The 23679-nt window shown below is 37.3% G+C and overlaps 1 protein-coding gene across 3 annotated transcripts in view; it reads right to left on the reverse strand.

Moving 5' to 3' along the window:
* Positions 1–2824: 2824 nt before the first annotated feature.
* The window catches only part of LOC125230524 (SPRY domain-containing SOCS box protein 3-like), a 39523-nt gene continuing 18668 nt past the window's right edge, over positions 2825–23679 (reverse strand). The window contains exons 4-6 of one of the 3 annotated variants that reach the window (XM_048135701.1): positions 13872–14102; positions 7497–7552; positions 2825–3191 (exon numbers count right to left, since the gene is read on the reverse strand). In XM_048135701.1, the coding sequence (XP_047991658.1) occupies positions 3087–3191; positions 7497–7552; positions 13872–14102 (392 nt within the window). In that variant the 3' untranslated portion in view covers positions 2825–3086. Of the gene's footprint in view, positions 3192–3909; positions 5627–7496; positions 7553–13871; positions 14103–23679 lie in introns of those variants that run through there. The other 2 variants (XM_048135703.1, XM_048135702.1) reach the window with 2 other exon arrangements.

Here is a 23679-nt window from a genome sequence, read left to right on the forward strand (position 1 = left end):
CCTTTCACGTAAACGACTAGGCATGGGGCCATGTTAGTTTATGTCTGTTGCGGGAACTTCGTACTGCCGTTCGTACCATGTGCTACCATTTTATGAAATATAAAAGAAAGCAGATTTGTAATAGTGAATAATTATCTAGAATCTGTAGAGTCTGTAGTGGTATTTAGTTCATTGATTAGTTTAGAATATTTAGTTGGTTATTTAACTTAGTAAACGTAAGTAAAAATGCACAGTTTAGTTATTAGTTACTAGAATGATTTTTATTGAGATGCTATCACAATTATCATCCTCCTTGCGTTATCCCGGCATCGGCATTCGCCACGGCTCATGGGAGCCTGGGGTCCGCTTTGGAAACTACTACCAAGATTTGGCGTAGGCACTAGTTTTATGAAAGCGACTGCCATCTGACCTTCCAACCCGAAGGGTAACTAGGCCTTATTATAATTTAATTATAATATTATAATTTGTTGCAAAACAAATTCACCACAGTACTGGTACCGGTACCATTGTCTATAATAGACATGTCCCATTCCCATCCCTACTGCTAATCATAAAGGCGCGCCATTATTTGAAACGACCAATGGCAGCACCGTGCGCGCCCGCCTCACCCCGCAAGGATTGGTGATTTGCGTCTCGAACAATATCGCTTGCATTTGGCTTCTAGTGGGGTGTTCTGTGTTCAGAAATAATTAAAAATCATGCTTATTGTATAATATTATCGACTAAAATTCGTATTAGAACCGTGTAATATTCAAAACTATAGATTGAAATAAATATTTTTATATTATATATTGAAAACAGAATATGATCACAATTATTATACCTTATTACCTACATGTCATGTCTGCGCGATTCATCTATGATTCCAGTTGTCAAAATGGCGGCCATAGCATCGCGTTTAAGGAGCCCGTCCCTTCATTATAATAATTACTTAAATTAAGTTAGATCAAAACAGCTTGTCTACTAACCGATGAAATGTGACACCGTCACTTTTATTAGATTTTCTCGTATGGCTTCAACAGTATCTTATAGCACAGGAAGGCATTTTTTCATTTTATTTGTGTGCAGTCAGAGACAACCTCCTCCCACCACGCGCAGAGACTGACTGAGGCAACATAAGTCCACTGGACTTATGTTCGTGGCGCAAACTTTTTGTTCGCCGTGTCCTCTCTAGTACATTATACCTCAATGTATTCGGCCCATCTCTAGATCAGACTAAAAGGCCAAAACACAAATACGAAATGCAGCATACATGTAGATATAATAAACAGATGTAAATATCTGTATACAAATGTTTCTAGCTAGATCATTCTCTGTTTTATTTATTTTCTTTAAGGTAACAATTTGTTTGGCACATAGCATTTAGCGCAGTGAGAGATAAAACATACCCATGATCATTTCGACTCGCAAATCGTCACATAAGATGTTACATACAAGTAGGTACTGTGCTATGAGAAGTAGATGCTATTGAACCTGCATTTATGACAGTCCTGTGGCACCAGTTGGATTCCTAACTTGACCCAATTATTATTTTTTGACCTTTGCACTAAGAAGTTCTAGCTAGATAGAGACCGGTAGCCTTGGAATCTTAACAGACTATGGCACCATACCATGACCGGTATGGCTTCTTTAACGTAGGTTACCGAAATTACGAGAAGTATAGGTGATACAGATATTATCTGAAGGGAGATTTTTTTTAAAGTTGATTATGTCATATAAAATGTACCTATAATAATTGTAGTAGCTTTAATTTCGCACCAACTCATCTGTAATTTTCACCTATGAAAGAAGCGTCTTCATTGGGGTTTCGTCCATCGCTCGCCTGATATGACCTAAAAACAGGACAGAAGCGCCATCTCTGCCTCGACAGTGTTCCGCGTAAATAAGCTGCCGGTCTTATTATATATTTCTAGATATTAATTAAGATGGACGGGCACAGACCGGCTAAGTACAGCCTGGCAAAAGAGAATAGGATTTAAAAAGTGGCAACATTGTAGCGTCGTCCCTTCGAATCAATACGTGTGAGAAAACAGGACGACACTACGGTGTTGCCACTTTTTAATTTATACTATTTGTTGCCAGCTGGTGTCTCGCGAGATACATTGACGGTGTTCCTGTGCTGAACCTACTGAAGTAATGCTTCTACATGACTAAGGAACTCATAAGACGCCAATTATACATGAGACAACTCGAGGTAATAGCGCAGACGAATTTTCATAATTCTGCATACTCTATTAATAGTCAGAAAAATACTAGTCTATCTCATGCGCGGGACATTTTCGCGGCACTCCTGTTATTCTAAGCTTTATCGCCTTATCGCCTTAGCCACTGTGCACTGGCCCGAGCACTCAATCAGGGTAGAGCGAAATGGAGTTCGCCTTTGGTTAGCTTTTTTTTACCAAACTCGCAAACGAGACTGTCTTTTTCTATCTTTTACCATGTTGGCGCCCCTCCTATGGTTTGGCGTCTAGAGCGACCGCTCCACTAGCTCTAGATTCGGCCCCGCCTTGATAAATCGCCATCAATAGAAATTGTCACCAATGTAAACAAACCATTCTATAAAATATTAATATTCTAGCACAATTTTTTATTTATTAAAGGTTGAGGATCATAATGATATGAATTGATTAGATAACACATGGATTTAGCCAGTATCTGATGAGTCAGAATGGAAATTAAAGACATTTTGACTACTGTCAACCGGGGTGACTTTAGAAATTTTGGGGTTACTTTGATGGTATTTTAACGGCTTTAAAATTAGCATTATTCATTATTTACTAAAACTGTTGATGTAACTAGTTAGATCAATAAATATTCTTGTAAACCTGCCATAGAAAATTGCGAATTTACTTACAGTATAACTTTAAAACGAAATTTTAAAGTCGCCCCTGCGTTTTAAAGCCACCCCGGTTGACCGTACGGGGTTTACATTGTTCACAAATTCTATTGGTTGACGGCTGAAAATTAGCCAATGTTTTGAAGGGACATCATGCGTCTTCCCTTCACCTTACCCCGCCTCTGTATAATTAGCTCCTTAGGAAATGAGACTGAATTCAAATATACTTTAGATAGTAGTTTTATGGTTGTTAGTTGACGATGCCGGTGTCCTCCCACACGACGAGCCGGTAGCTGGGCGCCACGCTGTCCACGTAGAAACCGTTCATGTACGGGCTTGGGAACAGTGCGCTTAGCTGCAAAAATATCATTACTTTGTAAGACTTATAATAAATTGGTGTAATAGCTTGGGAAAGCTTTGTTAGTGAATGGAAATTACGTTGACTTGTCTAATTGAAAACTTGCGCTGTCATCCTCATCACAGCAGAACAGATATTTTGAATGGTACCCATTGGTAAAACTATGAAACACTTCAGTACTTAGATCTACCAAATTTCGCTGCAATAAGGTTTTAATAATGATGTATCTATTTACACTCTCTCAAGTGTGTAGGAATGACAATTACTAAAACCCTATCTTAATCTGTGCTTTACTTTCTAGTCTGGGATCTTCTGTTAGCCATATCTTTTGAAGTATGCATTTAAAACTTATCATCAATAGTAGTTCAGTAAATGTGAATAATGTTAATGCGGTGATTTCAAGTAAAAGCTATAGTGAATGATGAATTTGTAATTTTGTCCCTTGTACTATAATAAAAAGGACCGTTCAAACTTAGCATAGACTTTTGAGGTCATAATGAACAAGATTTATTATGGAAGCAATGCTGAAATCGCAAAAAGATCATTAAAATGTGACTATTATTAAATCAAAATCAGATCAGATCTAATAAACACAATACTTCCAGACCTATCCATTTACTAACCAGTAAACCAATTATAAGTCACACTTAATGTCATACTAAGAAATTTTTATGCAGGTAACTTTGCAAGATAGGATCGGAATTGAAATAAAATATTACAACATATCACAGAAATTTATTTCAAATTACCATTTCAGCACATCGTTCACGCCAAGTCTTAAAATAGTTATTTTAACTCGTTACTTAACAAGAGTTTGTTTACAAAATATAATAATATGTACAGTCTTAACAATTGTCACTAACATTTATATTCTTGTAGGTTTAAGGTAAAGTCGGAAAAATATTGTATACGATTTTATTAATTATTCCTGTTAATGTCAAACGAACTAAAAGCTGGTTTGTTTACATAAATGCCACGGCGAATATTATTTCTCTGAATTATTCTTACAATGTACATAAATATTCATTAGGTTTTATACATATACTTATTCATATAGAGATATTTAACATGATTCGATAGTCAGACTCACTAAAAATATCTAAACATTATATACACGAGCGTTTTTTACATAATTTTGCTATAAATTAGGAATTATTACATTTTTAATTGTACCTATTTATTCTTGAGTAATCTGTTGCGATGTCCAATTTCTTAAGGAATAGCGTAAATGTAACTGTACCAATTTATTATTTTGTTAAATATCCTACACAGACAAAAAAATATTCGTATTGTATATTCTAATAAATTTATAATATTTAAAAGAAAAATGTTGTTTTGGGACTAAAAAAGCAATCCAGTCTCAAAATTGAATTTCTAAAAAAAACATTAACTAATTCTTATATCTAATTAATGCTGCCTCTTTCTGCGATAGGAGCAACTAAAATCCAGTCATCCATACTAATATTATAAATGGGAAAGTGTGTGTGTCTGTTTCTTTGTCCGTCTTTCACGGCAAAACGGAGCGACGAACTGACGTGATTTTTTAAGTGGAGATAGTTGAAGGGATGGAGAGTGACATAGGCTACTTTCTGTCTCTTTCTAACGCGAGCGAAGCCGCGGGCAATAGCTAGTAATATATAATCCTAAACGATATTTCATTTGAAACAAGTACAGTTAAGGTATTAAATATAGACGCAAAAATATGTACCCACAACCTTACCGCATAAGCAATAACTAATAAAGTTATGTACATATTTTTGGCGCTATGTCTGCATCTTTATTTGATACCTGACTGTACAAGTAGGCATTTAGAGTAAACCATGTTCATTCCTTCAGATTGAAACGATATACCTACTAGTTTTAAACATGATAATATTTATTTTAATGGAGCTGACATTTCTTAGAGGTATATTATTATTTTAGTCTATACTTATCCTTAAGACTAGCTGTGATTTGTCTCTGTAGGAATATAAACAGGGTCAACCTTAAGTTACCAGACTTGAATTCATTATTAGATGTAAGGTAATAGTCGAGACGAACTCAACCATTGGCATTACCAATCCAACAAAACCATGTGGGTGAAAACACTGCAAAATTACTTTTAGCAGCGAACAGCGGAGCGTCCGGCGTTAACTTGAAAATAGGTATAATATATGTTGGAGGCGTATCCTGGGTACCTAGCTAATGTCACAATCGTTTATGATCGTCTCTTTCTATCTTCAACAGTGGTGCGACAAAGCCAGACTGCTTTTTATCCGCACATCGTGTCAACGATTCACTTCGGCTAGGCCGGCTGGCGTAGTGCTTCAGACGCTCGACGCTCCGCTTGTCGCGCCGCCTCAGGCGAGCGTCTCCGGGCGGCGCGCGCGGGCGGGCGCGATCTGCCAGTGTCGCCGCTTCACGCCCGACGATCGCCGCTGTAACCGACACGCCTATACATATGAGGGAGATAGCACATCCCCCGGTTTTAAAATGCTTGTTTGGCGCGAGCCTGACCCATTCATGCATATCAATGATTAGACAACGTTATTTAAAAGAGAGATGCTGAAATACAAACTACACACAGGGGAGATAACTCTTAAATTTCTCATATAACAGAAAACCCAGAATCGTCTTTACCCGTGCATGCCGATTTCAAAAAGTAATTGGCGTGATATTCAGAATTGAAAATTCTCATAAATTATTATTATTATGAGCTCTGTGAGTAAAAGCCTATGTGTAAATCTACTATTTTCATCCCCGTTTGTCTGATTCTAACATGAAACGTTATAGGGAATGATAACCTGCCTCATGCAAGAAAAATATTACATTTATTTTAAAACATACCTATCAGTTTTTAAACAATAGTTTACCTATAGTTAAAAACAAGCACAGTAACCCACACACAACAGACACCCACCCCTGATGACAACACCATCATCTGGTATACAGACGGGTCCAAGATGGCATCTGGTACGGGCGCAGGCATTTATGCAAATGACTACAGTGGTAGTATCCTGTATTATGCCACGGTCTTCCAAGCCGAGACATATGCAATAATTGCCTGTGTACATGAGAATATAGTTAGACAAATCCAAGGTAAGACTATCTATATACTCAGCGACAGTCAAGCGGCACTCAAAGCCTTCACATCGCCCAGAGTTACCTCTAGACTGGTATTAAACGGCATCCAAGCTCTTAACAAGCTTGGAAGGCAAAACAAGGTGCAACTGGTATGGATACCGGGGCACGAAGGCTTCATTGGCAATGAAAACGCTGATGAACTTGCCAAGGCCGGATCTGAAGACAACTTCATAGGTCCGGAACCTTATGTGGGCCTTTCACAAGGAACCATCAGAATGGCTATGAAAGACCAAACAAAGGCTAGTCACCAAAAAGAGTGGGATGCCCTGGTTGGTCTGAAGCATTCAAAGCTCTTTATGCAGAGGGTAGACTCTGGATGGAGCAAAAAGCTAGGGAAGCTAGGCAAAAGACAACTCCAAATTATAACGGGGGTGTTCACAGGCCATTACGGGGTCAAAGGAATTTTGGCCAAGATGGGACACGCCGACAACACTGATTGTCGCATGTGTGGCGAAGAGGAAGAGACCGTCAGACATTTAATGTGTGAATGTCACGCCCTCGCCAGACAAAGAATGAAGAACTTTGGAGCAGGCTACCTGGCACCGAAGGACTTCAGAGAGCTACCCATGAGCCTCATCATCCGATACGTGGAGATGGTCGAGAAGCTCCTGAATAGCTGAAGGATCTTAGGATCGTAGGGGGTAATTGCACAAAAGATCCCGATGGGTCGAAGTGTATCCGTAAGGGCCCCCGCAGATTTAAGATAAGATAAGATAACCCACATTAATTTGAGATGTAAATAAAATAAAATATCACAAACTAAATCCATACCGTCAGACAAAGAAAACTCACAATTAACAAAAATATCATAATGAAACCACATTTATAAATTGGCTCTGAACTTATTTGAATCAGTGAATTCTGTTTTTCTCCTCTCGATGGTTAAATAAAAAATGTAAATTCACAAATGAAGCAAACCACACAACAATAATCTATTGTAATATATGTTAAGATTCCTTATTTCTATATTATATTTTTTTATAGTTATTGCTTCTACCTACTCTCTAGAATAATTAAATGCCAAAGTAACTTCACCAAGGGACAAAATTACAGTACATCCAAAACAAGCCAATTCATATCCAAATACGTACAAACAATGCCAATGAAAACCCCTAGCATAAGCACTAAAAGTTCCTTATTACGTAATGATAATGACGAATGTTTCTTGATATTACTTACCACGCTATCGCTGACCTCCTCGAAGTCCATAGGAGACTCTTCTTGCTGAGATGTTTCTGGGAAAAATATAAAAATTACTTTTAGATTAATTTTGTTGAAGTTTGCTTATTTCGCAGGAATATGGTTTTTATCCTGTGTGCATCACATAAACAGTTAAAATTCGATCATACTGAGTTGGACACACAGAATTATAATAACCAGAATGAGTTGTTAGGCCAAAAAGTGTGTCCACATGAGAGGTTAAAGTTGGGGCTGGTGTCCCTCTCGCACTTATTACCACTATCAAAATCATTTGAATGACGTCATCACTGTCATCATTTGGGGATACCATTCAATATTCAAAGTTACTACCAAATCTACTAATACCCAATTAAAGGTTTTTAATAATTGCGCAATTTTTTGGTTTTATGGCTTCATAATAATGACTTACCAATTCGTTACAAGGTATTAATACCCTTGCCTCGATATAATACGAAAATAATTGAGGAGGTTTATAAACTTAGTTATCATACAGGTAAAAATACTACTACTATAGTAATTTTTTAACACTGGTCACACGTGCGAGAGGGACAACAGCCCCAACTTTGACCCTCTCATGTGGACACACTTTTGCTAGTCTGTCAAGAACGCCTTTATGCGCAGGTGATAAGGTTCAATTTAGTATGGCAAAAAAAGTGTGAGCTCAGTCCCTATTGTAAGTCGATGGTTGGACAAATGTTAATATGTACTTATAAATAAAGTAATCAACTAAGATGGTTAAATTGAGACAATCGTTTTGTTGCGGTTTTCCTCCACGTGTTTGTTTTGTCACACTAGAGAATATAAACTATTTTCCTTAATTACTACAGTAGGTACTAGGTTGATTATTTTATACAAGCTTTTGCCCGCGGCTTCCCTCGCATAAGTATATCCACTTAAAAAATCACGTCAATTCGTCGCTCCGTTTTGCCGTGAAAGACGGACAAACAAACAGACACACACACTTTCACATTTATAATATTAGTATGGAAGCATGGATTTACCTGTCTGTCATTTAGAATTATTTAATTTACTTTATCCCCTAATTGATAAATAATTTGAAGGATATAACAAATAGATCATTTATTACCCCAAATAACATTTTTAACAGCACAATCACGATTCTAAACGAGCTATCCCACTATGAAAATTGAAAACGTCTTCCGAAAAAACTGATTTTTCGGAAGTATAAAAAGACATATTTTAAAGTAGTAAAAAACGCTCGTCTTTAGGAATAAGGCCTCTTAAACCTATAACACCGAATGTTAAATTGAAGTTCATTTCGCGTTTATGTGGTCGATAAACCGTACAATTCTTAGAAAATATGTCTGTTAAGATATGACTAAAGTCTATTAATTATGTATCAGGGTTAAAACATTTAACCCGGCAACCTTTAAATCTAGGGTGAACAGGCATCTTCTGGGCGAGCTCAATCCATCGTACGTCTTTGCCTTTGGCTAGTTTGTGGCAAAGAGTAAGCCCATTTATAATTTAAATTAACAAAATACTCTTACGGCCCAGCCACGACATTGGTCTAAGCGCGGCAGCGGTGAGCGGCAGCCATACGTGCGAATGAAAAGTTCCATCGCTGTGTCTCGCTTCAATGTATGGCCGCCGCTCACCGCTGTCGCGCTTAGACCAATGTCGTGGCTAAGCCGTTACAGTCTCAAGAACCTCTTGAGAAACTAAATATTGTAGTGTTATTTAGTTTGTGTGAATCACTACACTAGACCGCTCAAACCGCTATCAAACCGAGGCGACTAACTGTCATTGACTCCTTATCTTGCATTTCAACAACAGCTGACATGTTTCCTAAAATAATATTTGCTTTCTTAGGGACAATGTCATAATTTAATGTGTTGTGTGTGTGCCAAAAATCGTGGGTTCAAAATGTGCAAACAGTTATTGACTTTACAATAAAGTTGTATTTAATTTATTTCCAACGATGTAGGGAACAAGTCAATTTTTTTTTGAATTGTTTTTTTTAGGGTTCCGTAGTCAACTAGGAACCCTTATAGTTTCGCCATGTCTGTCTGTCCGTCCGTCCGTCCGTCCGTCCGTCCGCGGATAATCTCAGTAATCGTAAGCACTAGAAAGCTGAAATTTAGTACCAATATGTATATCAATCACGCCAACAAAGTGCAAAAATAAAAAATGGAAAAAAATGTTTTATTAGGGTACCCCCCTACATGTAAAGTGGAGGCTGATATTTTTTTTTATTCCAACCCCAACTTGTGATATATTGTTAGATAGGTATTTAAAAATGACTAAGGGTTTACTAAGATCGTTTTTTGATAATATTAATACTTTCGGAAATAATCGCTCCTAAAGGAAAAAAAAGTGCGTCCCCCCCTCTAACTTTTCAACCATATGTTTAAAAAATATGAAAAAAATCACAAAAGTAGAACTTTATAAAGACTTTATAGGAAAATTGTTTTGAACTTGATAGGTTCAGTAGTTTTTGAGAAAAATACGAAAAACTACGGAACCCTACACTGAGCGTGGCCAGACACGCTCTTGGCCGGTTTTTTTTAATTAGTAACACTACTATATTTATATAAATTATAAACTGAAATAGATACCATACACTAAAGAAAAAACGATCAAGCCCACTGGTGGAGAAGCCGGGAATCGAACCCGGGAAACTCCAGCTAACGCGGCTGACGTGATAAACCGCTACACCACCCCGACCGCCCGCCCTGTGTCGGCGCCCAGTGGGCTTGATTGATCGCTTTTTCTTTAGTGTATGGTATCTATTTCAGTTTATTTCCAACGACTTTTCGATTTTACTTTGTTTAGGTTAAGATATTTACATACTATCTTATCATCTTCATATAGGCTTATGACTTTTACAGAGATGACACAGGAAATAAAGAAAGTAAATGCGTGATGTTCACGCATTAAACGTTGTAAATATTTAATCTCACATACAAAACCAAGATGAAGTCGTATTTATTTAACAAGTCGCGTTATAGTTTTGTGTTATCTTTACGTTTTAAATGTTTATTACTTTATTACCTACAGATTTTGAGATATGTTGTAAAGATAAACCTCATACAACTTACTTATTACCCACTAACCTAGTTCATAGAACAGCAAATGTTATAGCTAACATTTTTGTCAGTAACTTTTTAAACCTTACTGAACTTTACGTAGCCGACTAGGTATCAGCAGCGGCTGGCCCATACAAGCCGATTCTCACCGGCTTGCCTAAAATTGATTACTATTTACTAGTAAAGTACCTAATGTTATGGTAGGTTTCTTTTTGCTCGGTGTTGCCTAGCAGAAATTTTCACCAGCCGCCACTGCTAGGTATAAATACTAGTACTTCGCTAAGCGTTATGCACGTCGTATAACAAATATGTAATATATTTTTGTTACATAATTCTTTATCATCAAATCAATATCATCATAAAGGTCAATAGAGTAGGTAATGTAAAATGAAATATTGACGTAAATGCTTCTGCCTTATGATGTTTTTTTGTAGGTAAATACATAATAAAAGTTATTAAAAATAAGGATAGCAAAGACAATAATAACACATCTTAACCCTTAAATGCATGAATTTTTCTTTTAACGAGATTTTAATATATGTGATAGACAATGGTTTTTTGACTCTTGGAAAAATAATAAAAAAAATATTTAATACCGATTTTAATACTAAATCAGTGTTAGAAGTTAAATAGGCTAAAACTTATGGTAAGTTTTATTTGTAAAGTTTTACTACTATTAGAAAGGTACACTATTTGTGAAACCCCTATGATAAAATGATAAAATGTTTAAATATAAACTAATTACGAACTCCGAAAAAATCTGCCTAAATCACATACTAAAAATCGCCATAATTTTGTTTTTTACAATTTTCCGCCATTTCATCTTTATCCTTAAATAATAAATAGTAAATAATTATATTATTTAATTTATTTAATTATTTATTAAATAATAATAAATACTGAATAATAATTAAGCTATAAATGTAATTTTGGATAGCTATATATTGAGTCATAGGCCATCAAATATATGATGCATACATACATCACCATGCATTTAAGGGTTAAGTCCGTTTTCACATTATCCGATCCAATATCGGATGTCGGAAGGATTTCAATAGAAAAAATCCAAGATGGCGCCTGTAATATATGGGATATCGGTCCGACATCCGATATCGGAACGGATAATGTGAATTCGCATAAATCGGCCAAAAACGTACTTAAGGCGATTATGCTAATGATAAAATACACAATGTCGATTATATTGAAAGAAAGCCGTACGTAAATAAATAAGTAGCACAGAGCCGTACATATTGTATATGTATTCTGACTTTATGCCTAATTGAATATTACATAGTTAGTTGTCTTATCAATTCAATAACAAGCTTATAGTAACAACTAGAATCAGAAACATTTAATAGCCGACATAGTGGAAAACTAATATGATTATCTGTCTGACTTATAACCTACATCGTAGTTGTGTGACCGCTGTATTTATATATTGAAATAATCAGCCGGCCTCTGTCGAAACTTTGTCACGGATGCTGCGGTTATTTTAATTGCCCAGTAACTTAAATATGTGTATTGACAAAAGGCGCCATTTTTTTTTCAACTCAAAAATGATAGGTAGGAATTATACGACTATTATTTCTTTAAAGATCTTACGCTGATAATCATTAGGATTGGTATTAGAGATACTTAATCTATATTTTAAAATAAACCCAGTTTTTTTTATATAATAACTTAGTTAAAATTAGGTTCTTATCTATATACGGAAATTATTATACGATTTACCGACATCGGCTGTGATAGAAGACTCGAATTATTAAATGAACAAGGTAACAAATATTGCATATGTACCTACATAGATTTCCTTATTAGTTATTAACACGTTAAACGAGGAAACCTTAACAAGCCACGAGGCATAATTATCCTGTGCCGTGAAGGACTGAAAGTGGCAAGCAAGAGTGCGATCAACGTGATGACAAGCAGACGCTACTATTTTATTTATCGTTCAACAGGGAATGAAAGGGGAATATTTTGTGTCTTTTCTGTTCAATCCATATTATTCATATTAATATTATAAATGGGAAAGTGTGTGTGTCTGTGTGTTTGTCCGTCTTTCACGGACAAAACGGAAGGACGAATTGACGTCATTTTTTAAGTGGAGATAGTTGAAGGGTTGGAGAAGGACATGGGCTACTTTTTGTCTCTTTCTAACCCCGCACTTTCCTAAAATGGGGTGTGGAAGTTTGTATGGAGCAATTTCGCAATTTTCCAAACAAAAGCTAGTTTTTACATAAATGTGTCTGGTTGATCACTTCCGCAATTGTCGTGTCGTGTAGTCTTCCCAAGGATTGGTCAAACCGTCTCTTCTACACGTTACCTATCTATATGTTTATAAAATAAATAAAAAATCACACCCGCATGGCAACATGGCATGCAATTAGTTCATATCTACAAGTTGCAGACTACAACCACGACAGTTCATCGACCACAATTTCAAATTATCGCTCTCACCTATTTAAACACAGTTTTTTATTTTTATTTGAAACGCCGCTATCGCAAACAAATAACACAATTAAACGACATCTAACAACAGTTATCTTGTTTTTTGTAGGTCATGCTCATGAGACATCACGTTTTTATTTTGGAGGATTTATCCGTATCTCACGGACCACTGATTTGAGTGGTAGGTGTTGTTGATTAAACTTTCGGTAGGTACTTTTTAATTTTGTATATAACTATTAATAGCATATTTATTATGTACAGAATACTTAATAAGCTTTAATTTATTATATCATACAAAACATCTATTAGGGAAGTCATATATTTACATATTTACCTGATGCAGTTGAAATTGTAGATAGGATTTTTGTCGCATCAATTAAACCAATAAATTAAAACAACCTAACACGTGGCTCATCTTCAACAGGCATAAGTATTTTCCGTATCAGCCAACCCACAGAACTTAATTTAGATAGAAGAAACAAATTCATATATTTGTATAGGGGCCGAGCGTGTCAAATTTTGTACTGAAGTTGATTCTTGCCTGTAATTTTAAATATGTCTCAGGCTCTTGATTGTTCATAATTTTTGTGTTGTTGCAATTGAATATCACGTAACGAGGCATTTTTTATGCTTTGGTTGACTTCAACTTACAAAAATTGACGCCCGAAAGCTGCAAGCTGCGAGTAAAGACGGACAACTCAGTGGATTTCACTGAGTTCATTTGACACGCTAAGTAGATACGTTTGCTTGATCTATGGTATATATGACATCTGTGAGCCAACCTCATATTTGACAACGCCGTGGCGGAATACGTGATCAGGAATGGATTTAGCTACATCCAGTAACTGAGACTCACCTTCAGTAGGCATGAGCATCCAGAAATGCGGCCGGAACAGTCTCCACAGCCCCGGTGGTATCCGCGCCCTCTCTTGCTCACTGACTGACGCTGACAATATCTTCGCCGCGTCGACCAGGAGCGACGCCCGCCAAGACGCCGCGTATATCAGTCGCATGGTGGACTGCGCGGCGGTTGAACACACCATCGGGAACAAGTTCTGATGGCGACGGAGATTGTAGAAGGATATGCCTGTGAATTGACAAAGAGTAGATTTAATTAGTAAGCATGAAAAAGAGTTCATATTTACATATCTAAAGGAATAACTGGACAGTGGACACACTATTCATAAATTCTTCTACGATTAGTAGATTAACTACGAAGATTAAGGAAGAACCTTGCCAACGCGATGCATCTGATCTAACAATGCCAGTGATCGGCCATGGAATTGCACGATGACAAGCCGTTTCAGATCGGAGTTTAAAATGTAATATTCTTTATTAAGTATTGATTTACCTGTTTATTCATAAATAGTTAATGAAATTGCCCCGTAGCCGAATGGCATTTCTGCGACGCGAAACACCACCGAAACGCCGCAGAAATGTAGTCTGGCTCTGTTGTGCCAATACGCAAGAGCGATAGATAATAATATAGATAGAAATGTATCGTACCTATCTACGAAAGAGTGGCACTGTAACTAGCAGATTCATGTGCTCTGCCTACCCCTTTATGGGATACAGGCGTGATTGTATGTATGTATCTACGAAAGAGATATTATCGTGAGCGTTTGTGCATTCGGCTACGCACACTGATTAGTTAAAAACTGTTTTGTCCCTTTCTAACAAATGCATAAGTCAACATGACAGACGAAGACAAAACAAATGATTATAAATAGAGGCAGACAACAGGCGGTCTTATCGCTAAAGAGCGATCTCTACCAGACAACCTTTGGGTAGCGGAAATAAAAAAAACATAATCAAAAAGAGTAGGTGCTTCGAAATAAAAAATCATAATCATATCTTCTTTAACTTCAGGATCTGGAATTCTGGATTAGTCAGAAATAATTTATTTGGACAAATTTTGTTGCGGATGCAATTTTGTACCTAATACGTACGCGTTTGACGAAGCCTGCGCTGTGGATTTGGGTGACGGACTGACGGTGTGTATATTTTGAATATGAAATAAATTGTTTCATAGTTTATCTTATCACGATTTTTATATATTTAAAGTCACACACAGGTCGAACGCGATTAATTAACAACACAAAGCAACAACAAAGTACAAACAAGCAACAAGTGTTACGATTTTTATACTCTTTATAAGAGGCTAGTTTCCTACTAGTCAAATCAGTTTATCTTTATAAACTGTCAAAACGATTTGCTAATATGGAATTAGAATTACTATGAAATACTGAGGAGTGACGTCACGGTCAATTCATATCTTTCTCTTTGACTTATTAAATAGAAATTATGTTTAAACATAACTACTGTCCATATTTTTCTTCTAATTATGTGGTGCTTTATTTCGTGCACTGCATAAAATATTTTAAGTATAGGAAACTAGCTTATTCTTTAGGATGCTGTCTGTACCTAATTAGGCTACACTTAATGGTCCTACTTAGCAAGAATAATAACTGGGTATTAACTAATTAACGAGCGAACCAGTAAAGTAAATGGTACGCAACATTGTAACCAAGCTTAGCTTATCATTATCATAATAACCGGATTGTGCAGATAGAGACATTATCTTTTAATAACAATGATTATAATTATAATGCTTTGGCCTATCTTTAGTCTAGAAGTGCGTTTACTTCAACATACTCTTTATAGGATCTGATTTTTATTTGCAAACAAGCAGGCAGACCGCCAGATTACAAGCGATTACCGCCGTATATCGACAATAGGCTACTTGAGTCTTGACCCTTTTTGAAAGTCTGTCTTATATGATTAAGTAATGTCCAATTAACCGAAATAAAATATTACCATATTTTATTATGACTTAAAAACAGCAAAAATTATTTTTTACGTAATCAGGCGAAAACACCACAGTCATGTTAGATAGATTTTCTGTGCATCAGGTCATTCTACTCGAAAACAACATTTTCTGACTTTTTAAGTATGAAGGCATAAAGTTCAATATGTCAGTGATTGTTTTGACATGCAGTAAGGTCCGAATTCGATGACGTCACTTCATCGCTGACAGAGTTTTCGGTGGCCAAATGAAATAAAAAATACACACATTTTGAATCGAAAATACGTAGTCATCATGCACTTTTAATATCCAAAATCTATAAATATTGTTTTTTTTTATGTCAAATACTAAAGAAAACAATTATTTATTGTGCCAAAGTCGATAGAGTCTAGTAGCCTATTAGACATCCTCAGTGAGGTGACCTCACTTGAGGTGAGGATTCCTCACCTCTAGAGGAGACACAAGTGCGTTGCCGACCAGGCCCCGTAGCCGAATGGCATTTCTCCGACGCCAAACGAAAGCGATACGCCGCTGGCTCTGTCGCGCCAATACGCAAGCGCGATAGAGATAGATATCTACTAGCGCTTCGTTTCGTGAGCGTTTCGTGAGCGATTGTGCCATTCGGCTAGCCACCCAGAATAGGAGTAGATTCGGTCTTTCCTTTGGAAAAAACGTAGAAGTCCAAATTTCAATTTGTAACTTAGTTGGTAGTTGGTACAGGATTTCCTCGCCACTTTTTAATGTCTACTCTTTTTAACCCCCGACGCAAAAACGAAGGGGTGTTATAAGTTTGACATGTCTGTCTGTGTGTATGTCTGTCTGTCTGTTTGTCTCTCTGTCTGTGTGTGTGTCTGTCTGTGGCATCGTAGCTCTCGAACGGATGAACCGATTTTGATTTAGTTTTTTTTTGTCTGAAAGCTGAGTTATAGTGGAGTAAAAGTAAGGTACCCTGGACATAATTCAATAACTCGTCTTTTTTGATATTTTATTGGGTATTATTATTAAGCATCAAATAGTAATTATGTACATAGATAAAAAAAAAGACGATCGTATTCATATCTTATAAAAATCATGAGATAAAGTACATTATCCCACTTTTCGCTAACAGCAAAATAGTTAACCGAAAACTTTGTTAGATTAACTTTGTGGTGCACTCAGATGCGATCAGTTATTAGCGATATTACACAGAAAATAAATCTGATTGTGTACTTTTTTTTACCGTTTTCATTTAATGTGAATATCTAGGTAGGTAAAAATGGTGACCATGATATATATATCAATTTGCATTGTATTAAGTATATATAGACATTTAACACCGATCTTAAACATATATTTTTAACGCTTAAATAAACATGAATTTCTCAGTAGGTATAAATTGTAACTGAGATTTTTTTGCTTAAGACCAGGTTTTTGTGTACTATAATCATGATTTTATCAAAATTAATACTGTGAAGGTCGCGCTTAAGAAACTGTAAATGTCAGTAATTTAAAAGGGTGCAAAGTTGTCGTAGAGCGGCTGTCGCGGGGCGGGGGAGCGCGCGGGGCGCGGGCCTGGGAGAGCGCGCCGCGCACCGGCCGCGTCACCGCGGCGGATCGGTTAATAGGTTAGGGACGTAAGGTACCGGCCACACCAGAGCGTCGCGTGTCTCGGGGCGCGGACGGACGTCCGCGCCACGCCACCTGAGTGTAATTCAAAAATCGTCTCCTCAGTACATTTTGTATAGGAAGGACGTAAGACGCGCCCCAGGCGGCGTGGCGGCGGCGTGGCGCGCGCCGCGCCGCCTGGGACTTGGTGCCAATAGGACCATCTCGGGGTTATACCCGTTCGATTAAAAAAATAATTTGAAAATCGGTCCACGATTCTCGGAGATATCGAGTAACAAAAAAACCGACCAAGAGCGTGTCGGTCCACGCTCAGTGTAGGGTTCCGTAGTTTATCGTATTTTTCTCAAAACAATTTTCCTAGAAAGTCTTTATAAAGTTCTACTTTTTTGATCTTTTTTCATATTTTTTTAAACATAAGGTTCAAAATATAGAGGGGGGGGGGACGCACTTTTTTTTCCTTTAGGAGCGATTATTTCCGAAAATATTAATATGATCAAAAACCGGCCAAGAGCGTGTCGGGCCACGCTCAGTGTAGGGTTCCGTAGTTTTCAGTATTTTTCTCAAAAACTACTGAACCTATCAAGTTCAAAACAATTTTCCTAGAAAGTCTTTATAAAGTTCTACTTTTGTGATTTTTTTCATATTTTTTAAACATATGGTTCAAAAGTTAGAGGGGGGGGGACGCACTTTTTTTTTTTTTAGGAGCGATTATTTCCGAAAATATTAATATTATCAAAAAACGATCTTAGTAAACCCTTATTCATTTTTAAATACCTATCCAACAATATATCATACGTTGGGGTTGGAATGAAAAAAAAAATCAGCCCCCACTTTACATGTAGGGGGTACCCTAATAAAACATTTTTTTCCATTTTTTATTTTTGAACTTTGTTGGCGTGATTGATACATTGGTACCAAATTTCAGCTTTCTAGTGCTTACGGTTACTGAGATTATCCGCGGACGGACGGACAGACAGACAGACAGGGGGAAACTATAAGGATTCCTAGTTGACTACGGAACCCTAAAAAACATTCAGTCGAATTGAGAACCTCCTACTTTTTTTGAAGTCGGTTAAAAAAACAACCTTTATTGCCGGCCGGCATACGGCTAACCGATTGAAACAGAAACATAAATGAAAAGAGAGGGCGAACGGCGACACCTGTGTGTCGGCGATTTCAAAGGTAAGCGCACGTGCACCCGATCTCGCTACCTACGCCCAGGTGCGGGCGCGGCTTTCGACCTTCGCGCCGTGCAATAGAATTTAATGTCGGCTGCTCGTGTGCGGTCTGTTTGTTTTATAGAGTGGCGGCATTTTCAACATCAAAGGGCAAAATTCTGCAAAATTTTGTGCAAAATTCTGTTATATCAATAACTTCTCACGTCACTAGATTATCGACTTTGAATGTCGAGTATATTTATAGTATCATCACTTTATTTCAGTGTACGAATTTCGTATGTGTTAAAAATCATTGTTCTAGCTTCATAAACCAGGGAGGAAATAATGGAGAGCGTTTATATGTCTTGTTTTGCCTTAATTCAATATCATCACATATTTTTGTTGCTGATAAAATAATACATCCTATATATCAAGGCCTTGTAGCTCGGCGAAAGAATCGTGATCGCGGAGTGCGCCGGCACTGATTATAATTATTTTGTCCAGTTATTATAATAACCTATACAAAAAGTACCGATAGAATAGGTATTCTAATCTATATCTGCATAGAACTATTTAAAACAAACCACAAAAGTTCATAGTTGATCGTTATTGGTACAGTCAGCAACTCAGCTGTGAATAAAGATAAAGTGCCAAATATATGTATACACATACCTTAATGTACCAAGTACCAACACTTGTACAGGAAATAAAATACTCTATACATATTTTTGGCACTTTGTCTTGCCAGCTGTGTTGTTGACTGTACACGATCTAAAAAGGAGCCGAACGGTTATTATAATTACGCGGCGACTTGCGTAGTCGGCGGCCGCGCGACACATAGTGCTGTCTCTGTTCAGGCCCCGTAGCCGAATGCCATTTCTCCGACGCGAAACGAAAACGAAACGCAGTCTGGCTCTGTCGCGCCAATACGCAAGAGCGATAGAGATAGATATCTACTAGCGTTTCGTTTCGTGAGCGTTTGTGCCATTCGGCTACGCACCCTGTTCTCACTACCACGAATTTGAAGAACAATATTGCTGTCTCTCTCAATCTTTAGGCGTCATTCATATATTACGTCATACTAAATGTGACAATCCATGTTAAAGGATTAAAAAAGCGTGACATTGGGGGTCCAAATAGTAGTCCATAAACCACGTCTTTGACCAACGTGAGTAATATCTCTGTCACTCTTTACGTCTTTACTAACAGAAATTTAAATAACAATAGTGCTATCTCTGTCACTCTTTACTAACAGAAATTTAAATAACAAAAATGCTATCTCTGTCACTCTTTACTACCAGGAACTTAAATTATTATAGTGCTATCTCTATTCTCTGTCACTCTTTACTATCAGGAACTTAAATTGTTATAGTGCTATCTCTGTCACTCTTTACTACCAGGACCGTAAATTATTATAGTGCTATCTCTGTCACTCTTTACTGTGTGCGGGAAGTGCACATACCACGAGTTTGACTAACATGAGTGCTATCTCTATCACTCTTTACTACCAGGAACTTTAATTATGATAGTGCTATCTCTGTCACTCTTTACTACCAGGAACATAAATTTTATTATTACAGTGCTATCTCTGTCACTCTTTACTACCAGGAACTTAAATGATTATAGTGCTATCTCTGTCACTCTTTACTGTGTACGGGAAGTGCACATACATACCACGAGTTTGACTAACATGAGTGCTATCTCTGTCACTCTTTACTACCAGGAACTTAAATGATTATAGTGCTATCTCTGTCACTCTTTACTTCTAGGAACTTAAATATTTTTTTCGGTTTCGGTTTTGGTCTTGGTTTCGGTTTCGATTTCGGTTTTCGTTTCCATTCCCGTTTCGGTTTCCGTTTTCGTTTTCAGTTTTGTTTTTGTTTAAACTAACAGAACTAAAACTAAAACCAAAACCAAACCAGAAACGGGAAACCGAACACGGGAAACCGGATATCGGATACCGTATATCGGATGCTGGTTACCGGTTACTGTCTACCGTTTACCGGATACCGGTTACCGGTCACCGTTTACCGGATACCGGTTAACGGTCATTGGTTACTGGTTACCGGTTACCGGTCACCGAATACCGGAGACCCGTCACCGGTTACCGGTTACCGGATACCGGTTACCGGATACCGGTTACCGGATACCGGTTACCGGATACCGGTTACCGGATACCGGTTACCGGATACCGGTTACCGGATACCGGTTACCGGATACCGGTTACCGGTTACCGGATACCGGTTACCGGATACCGGATACCGGTTACCGGATACCGGTTACCGGATACCGGATACAGGATACAGGATACCGGATACCGGTTACCGGTTATCGGTTACCGGTTACCGGTTACCGGGTACTAGATACCAGAAACCAGGTTTTGATTTCTGGTTTCTCATGTTACAACGTGTATAGATTAGTCGATACCAAGTCGGACACTTCCGATTAGGCGATTTCGGCTCGCATTGTTACGCAGCATTCGAGTGTTGAGTTTCTCACACATGAGGCCCCCTAATAAAATTTGTACCACTCATATTATTGATTTGACTCTCGCAACACAAACACCTCATGCCCACACAAATACACACAAAATAAAATCATTCACAAACTTCAAATCATTCAAAAACTCAACAGTCACACGCGCTCCTCGCGGTCCTCTAAGAACTCCCTCGCGAGAGTCGACACTTCAAAATGAAGCGACATCGCATCGGCTCATCATCCACAAATCCGAAAAGATCCACCGATAAATTTGTACCGGAAAGACCTCACCGCGACAATGTCATATTACCCAAATTACTTCAAAAATCCTCTGAAAGTGAAACAGTTCATTAGGTTTACCGTAAGAGTGAGTGAGACAGACACGCACTGTGCTTCAAATTTGCCTCGCCAAAATACGTTACACACGACTCGAAAGAATACAGTCTTAAGCGCCGCAAGCTTTCATACATATTACGTTGTTGTGATCCAAGCATCTCGTCAAGCTCGATAGGTACTATTATTGAGCTAACGACTTGACCAGTTTAACGTGACCTATCGGACTAATTGATTTGTATGACTTTTGTCACTTGTAATAAGGGAGCTCTCTTATACTGGACGGTGAAATATTTGTTATCGAAGCGTTTTGAAAACGCGGCGCCCTTGATATGAAACACGTGTTGACGACTCGCCGCCCGTTCCCGCTACTACTATACTAGCTATACCTACTCTGTGCACGACCTTATTCTGCAGGTAATAACGTTCATATTAAAGCGCAAGTAAGAAAAATATCAATTAAGTAATGAATCTTACATATTTGTTGTTTAATTGATTTCGTATAGTACTAAGAATATATTAACGGCAAAATTTACCATCTTTCAATTTAGTTAGGTATTTTTCCTTTCCTAAAATTATCAATATTTAAGATTTTGAACAAGCGCCAAAAGTATTGGTATAAGTTTTAATAATTTATCAACACACGTAATATTATATTCATAATAAATTGCAGGATTACGGTTAACAATATTTTCTAGTGAAATACGCCTGAAAATGTGTAACTTACTAAACCTTCTTTATAAATGATAGTTCTGTATGAATTATTTATAAAAATTAGATGTTTTTATATGAAATGCAGGTGTCACAACATAATACAAGCACTTTTTCCGGATTACATTTAATACTTTAGTTATAAAATCAAAAAATATTCAAAGTTCGTTTTTATTTTTTTTTAAATTGAATCAGAACCCTAATTTGATTAATAATTTGTATTTTAACTATCACTAATGATACTTTATACGACAGAAAAAGAAAATTACGGTTATCGAATTATGTCCAGGTCAAGCTATTTTTCCTGGTCTATTAGTCGGGAGTGTTCTTAGCCATGTTTCATGAAAATCGGTTCACTAGGTCGCGGTCGGGGGTTTTTTCAAAATTTTAATTTTGTGGTTAGGTTATTTGACAAGCTGTACAATCTGTACATTGTGATCTGATCTGAGACATTTTTACTTTTCTAGCCTAGGCACGTAATCTACTATTTTATTCGCTAACTATAAGGAAAAACGCGAATAACCTGTTTTGTGGTAAATTTTGCTAAGAGAATTTTAAAAATTGGGGCTAATTGTGGTAAAGAATCTGAACTACTTTTATTTTTTATCGTCAATATGCATAAGGAAAAATGCGAAAATCTGGAACTGATGGTAATAGGGAACTTGACTGTAGTTAAAATAAAAAATTTTATACCCTGCACGAAATAAAGCTTCAGATAATTATAAGAAAAACATGGACAGAAGTTATTTTTAAATCCAATTTCTATTTAACAAGTCAGGTAGAAATATATAAAGTAACTGAGTTGATAGTGACGTCACTCAATTTGATTTCATATTAGCAAGTCGTTCAAATTCGTTTTGACAGTTCTTAAAAAGAAGCTGATTTGACTAGGAGGCAAGTAGCCTATTGTTACTAAGAGATCTTTATTTCTTTTAAATATTTTACGATGAGAGCAATGATGCAAAAATACAATTATTTAAAAGTTCAAAAACAAGTAATATTGCTCTAAACAATGAGTAATAGGTTATTAATAAACAGGCAAAACATTTATAAACTTTAACCCGAACATGTTTTATTTACTTAAAGAAACGTCTTTCAAAGAAGGGTTTATTGACCTCTGGTTATTTTAAATAAGAGAATATTTAAATCGTTTTTAACCCCCGACGCAAAAACGACGGGGTGTTATAAGTTTGACGTGTCTGTCTCTGTGTGTGTGTGTGCGAGTGTGAGTGTGAGTGCGAGTGCGAGTGCGAGTGCGAGTGCGAGTGCGAGTGCGAGTGCGAGTGCGAGTGCGAGTGCGAGTGCGAGTGCGAGTGCGCGTGCGAGTGCGTGCGAGTGCGAGTGCGAGTGCGAGTGCGAGTGCGAGTGTGTGTGTGTGTGTGTGTGTGTGTGTGTGTGTGCGTGCGTGCGTGCGTGCGTGCGTGCGTGCGTGTGTGTGTGTGTGTGTGTGTGTGTGTGTGTGTAGCTCCCGAACGGATGAACCGATTTAGATTTAGTTTTTTTTGTCTTAAAGCTGAGTTAGTTGGGAGTGTTCTTAGCCATGTTTCATGAAAATCAGTCTACTATGTTGCGGT

The sequence above is a fragment of the Leguminivora glycinivorella genome, chromosome 10, assembly GCF_023078275.1.
Source record: "Leguminivora glycinivorella isolate SPB_JAAS2020 chromosome 10, LegGlyc_1.1, whole genome shotgun sequence".
NCBI classification, from domain to species: Eukaryota; Metazoa; Arthropoda; class Insecta; order Lepidoptera; family Tortricidae; genus Leguminivora; species Leguminivora glycinivorella.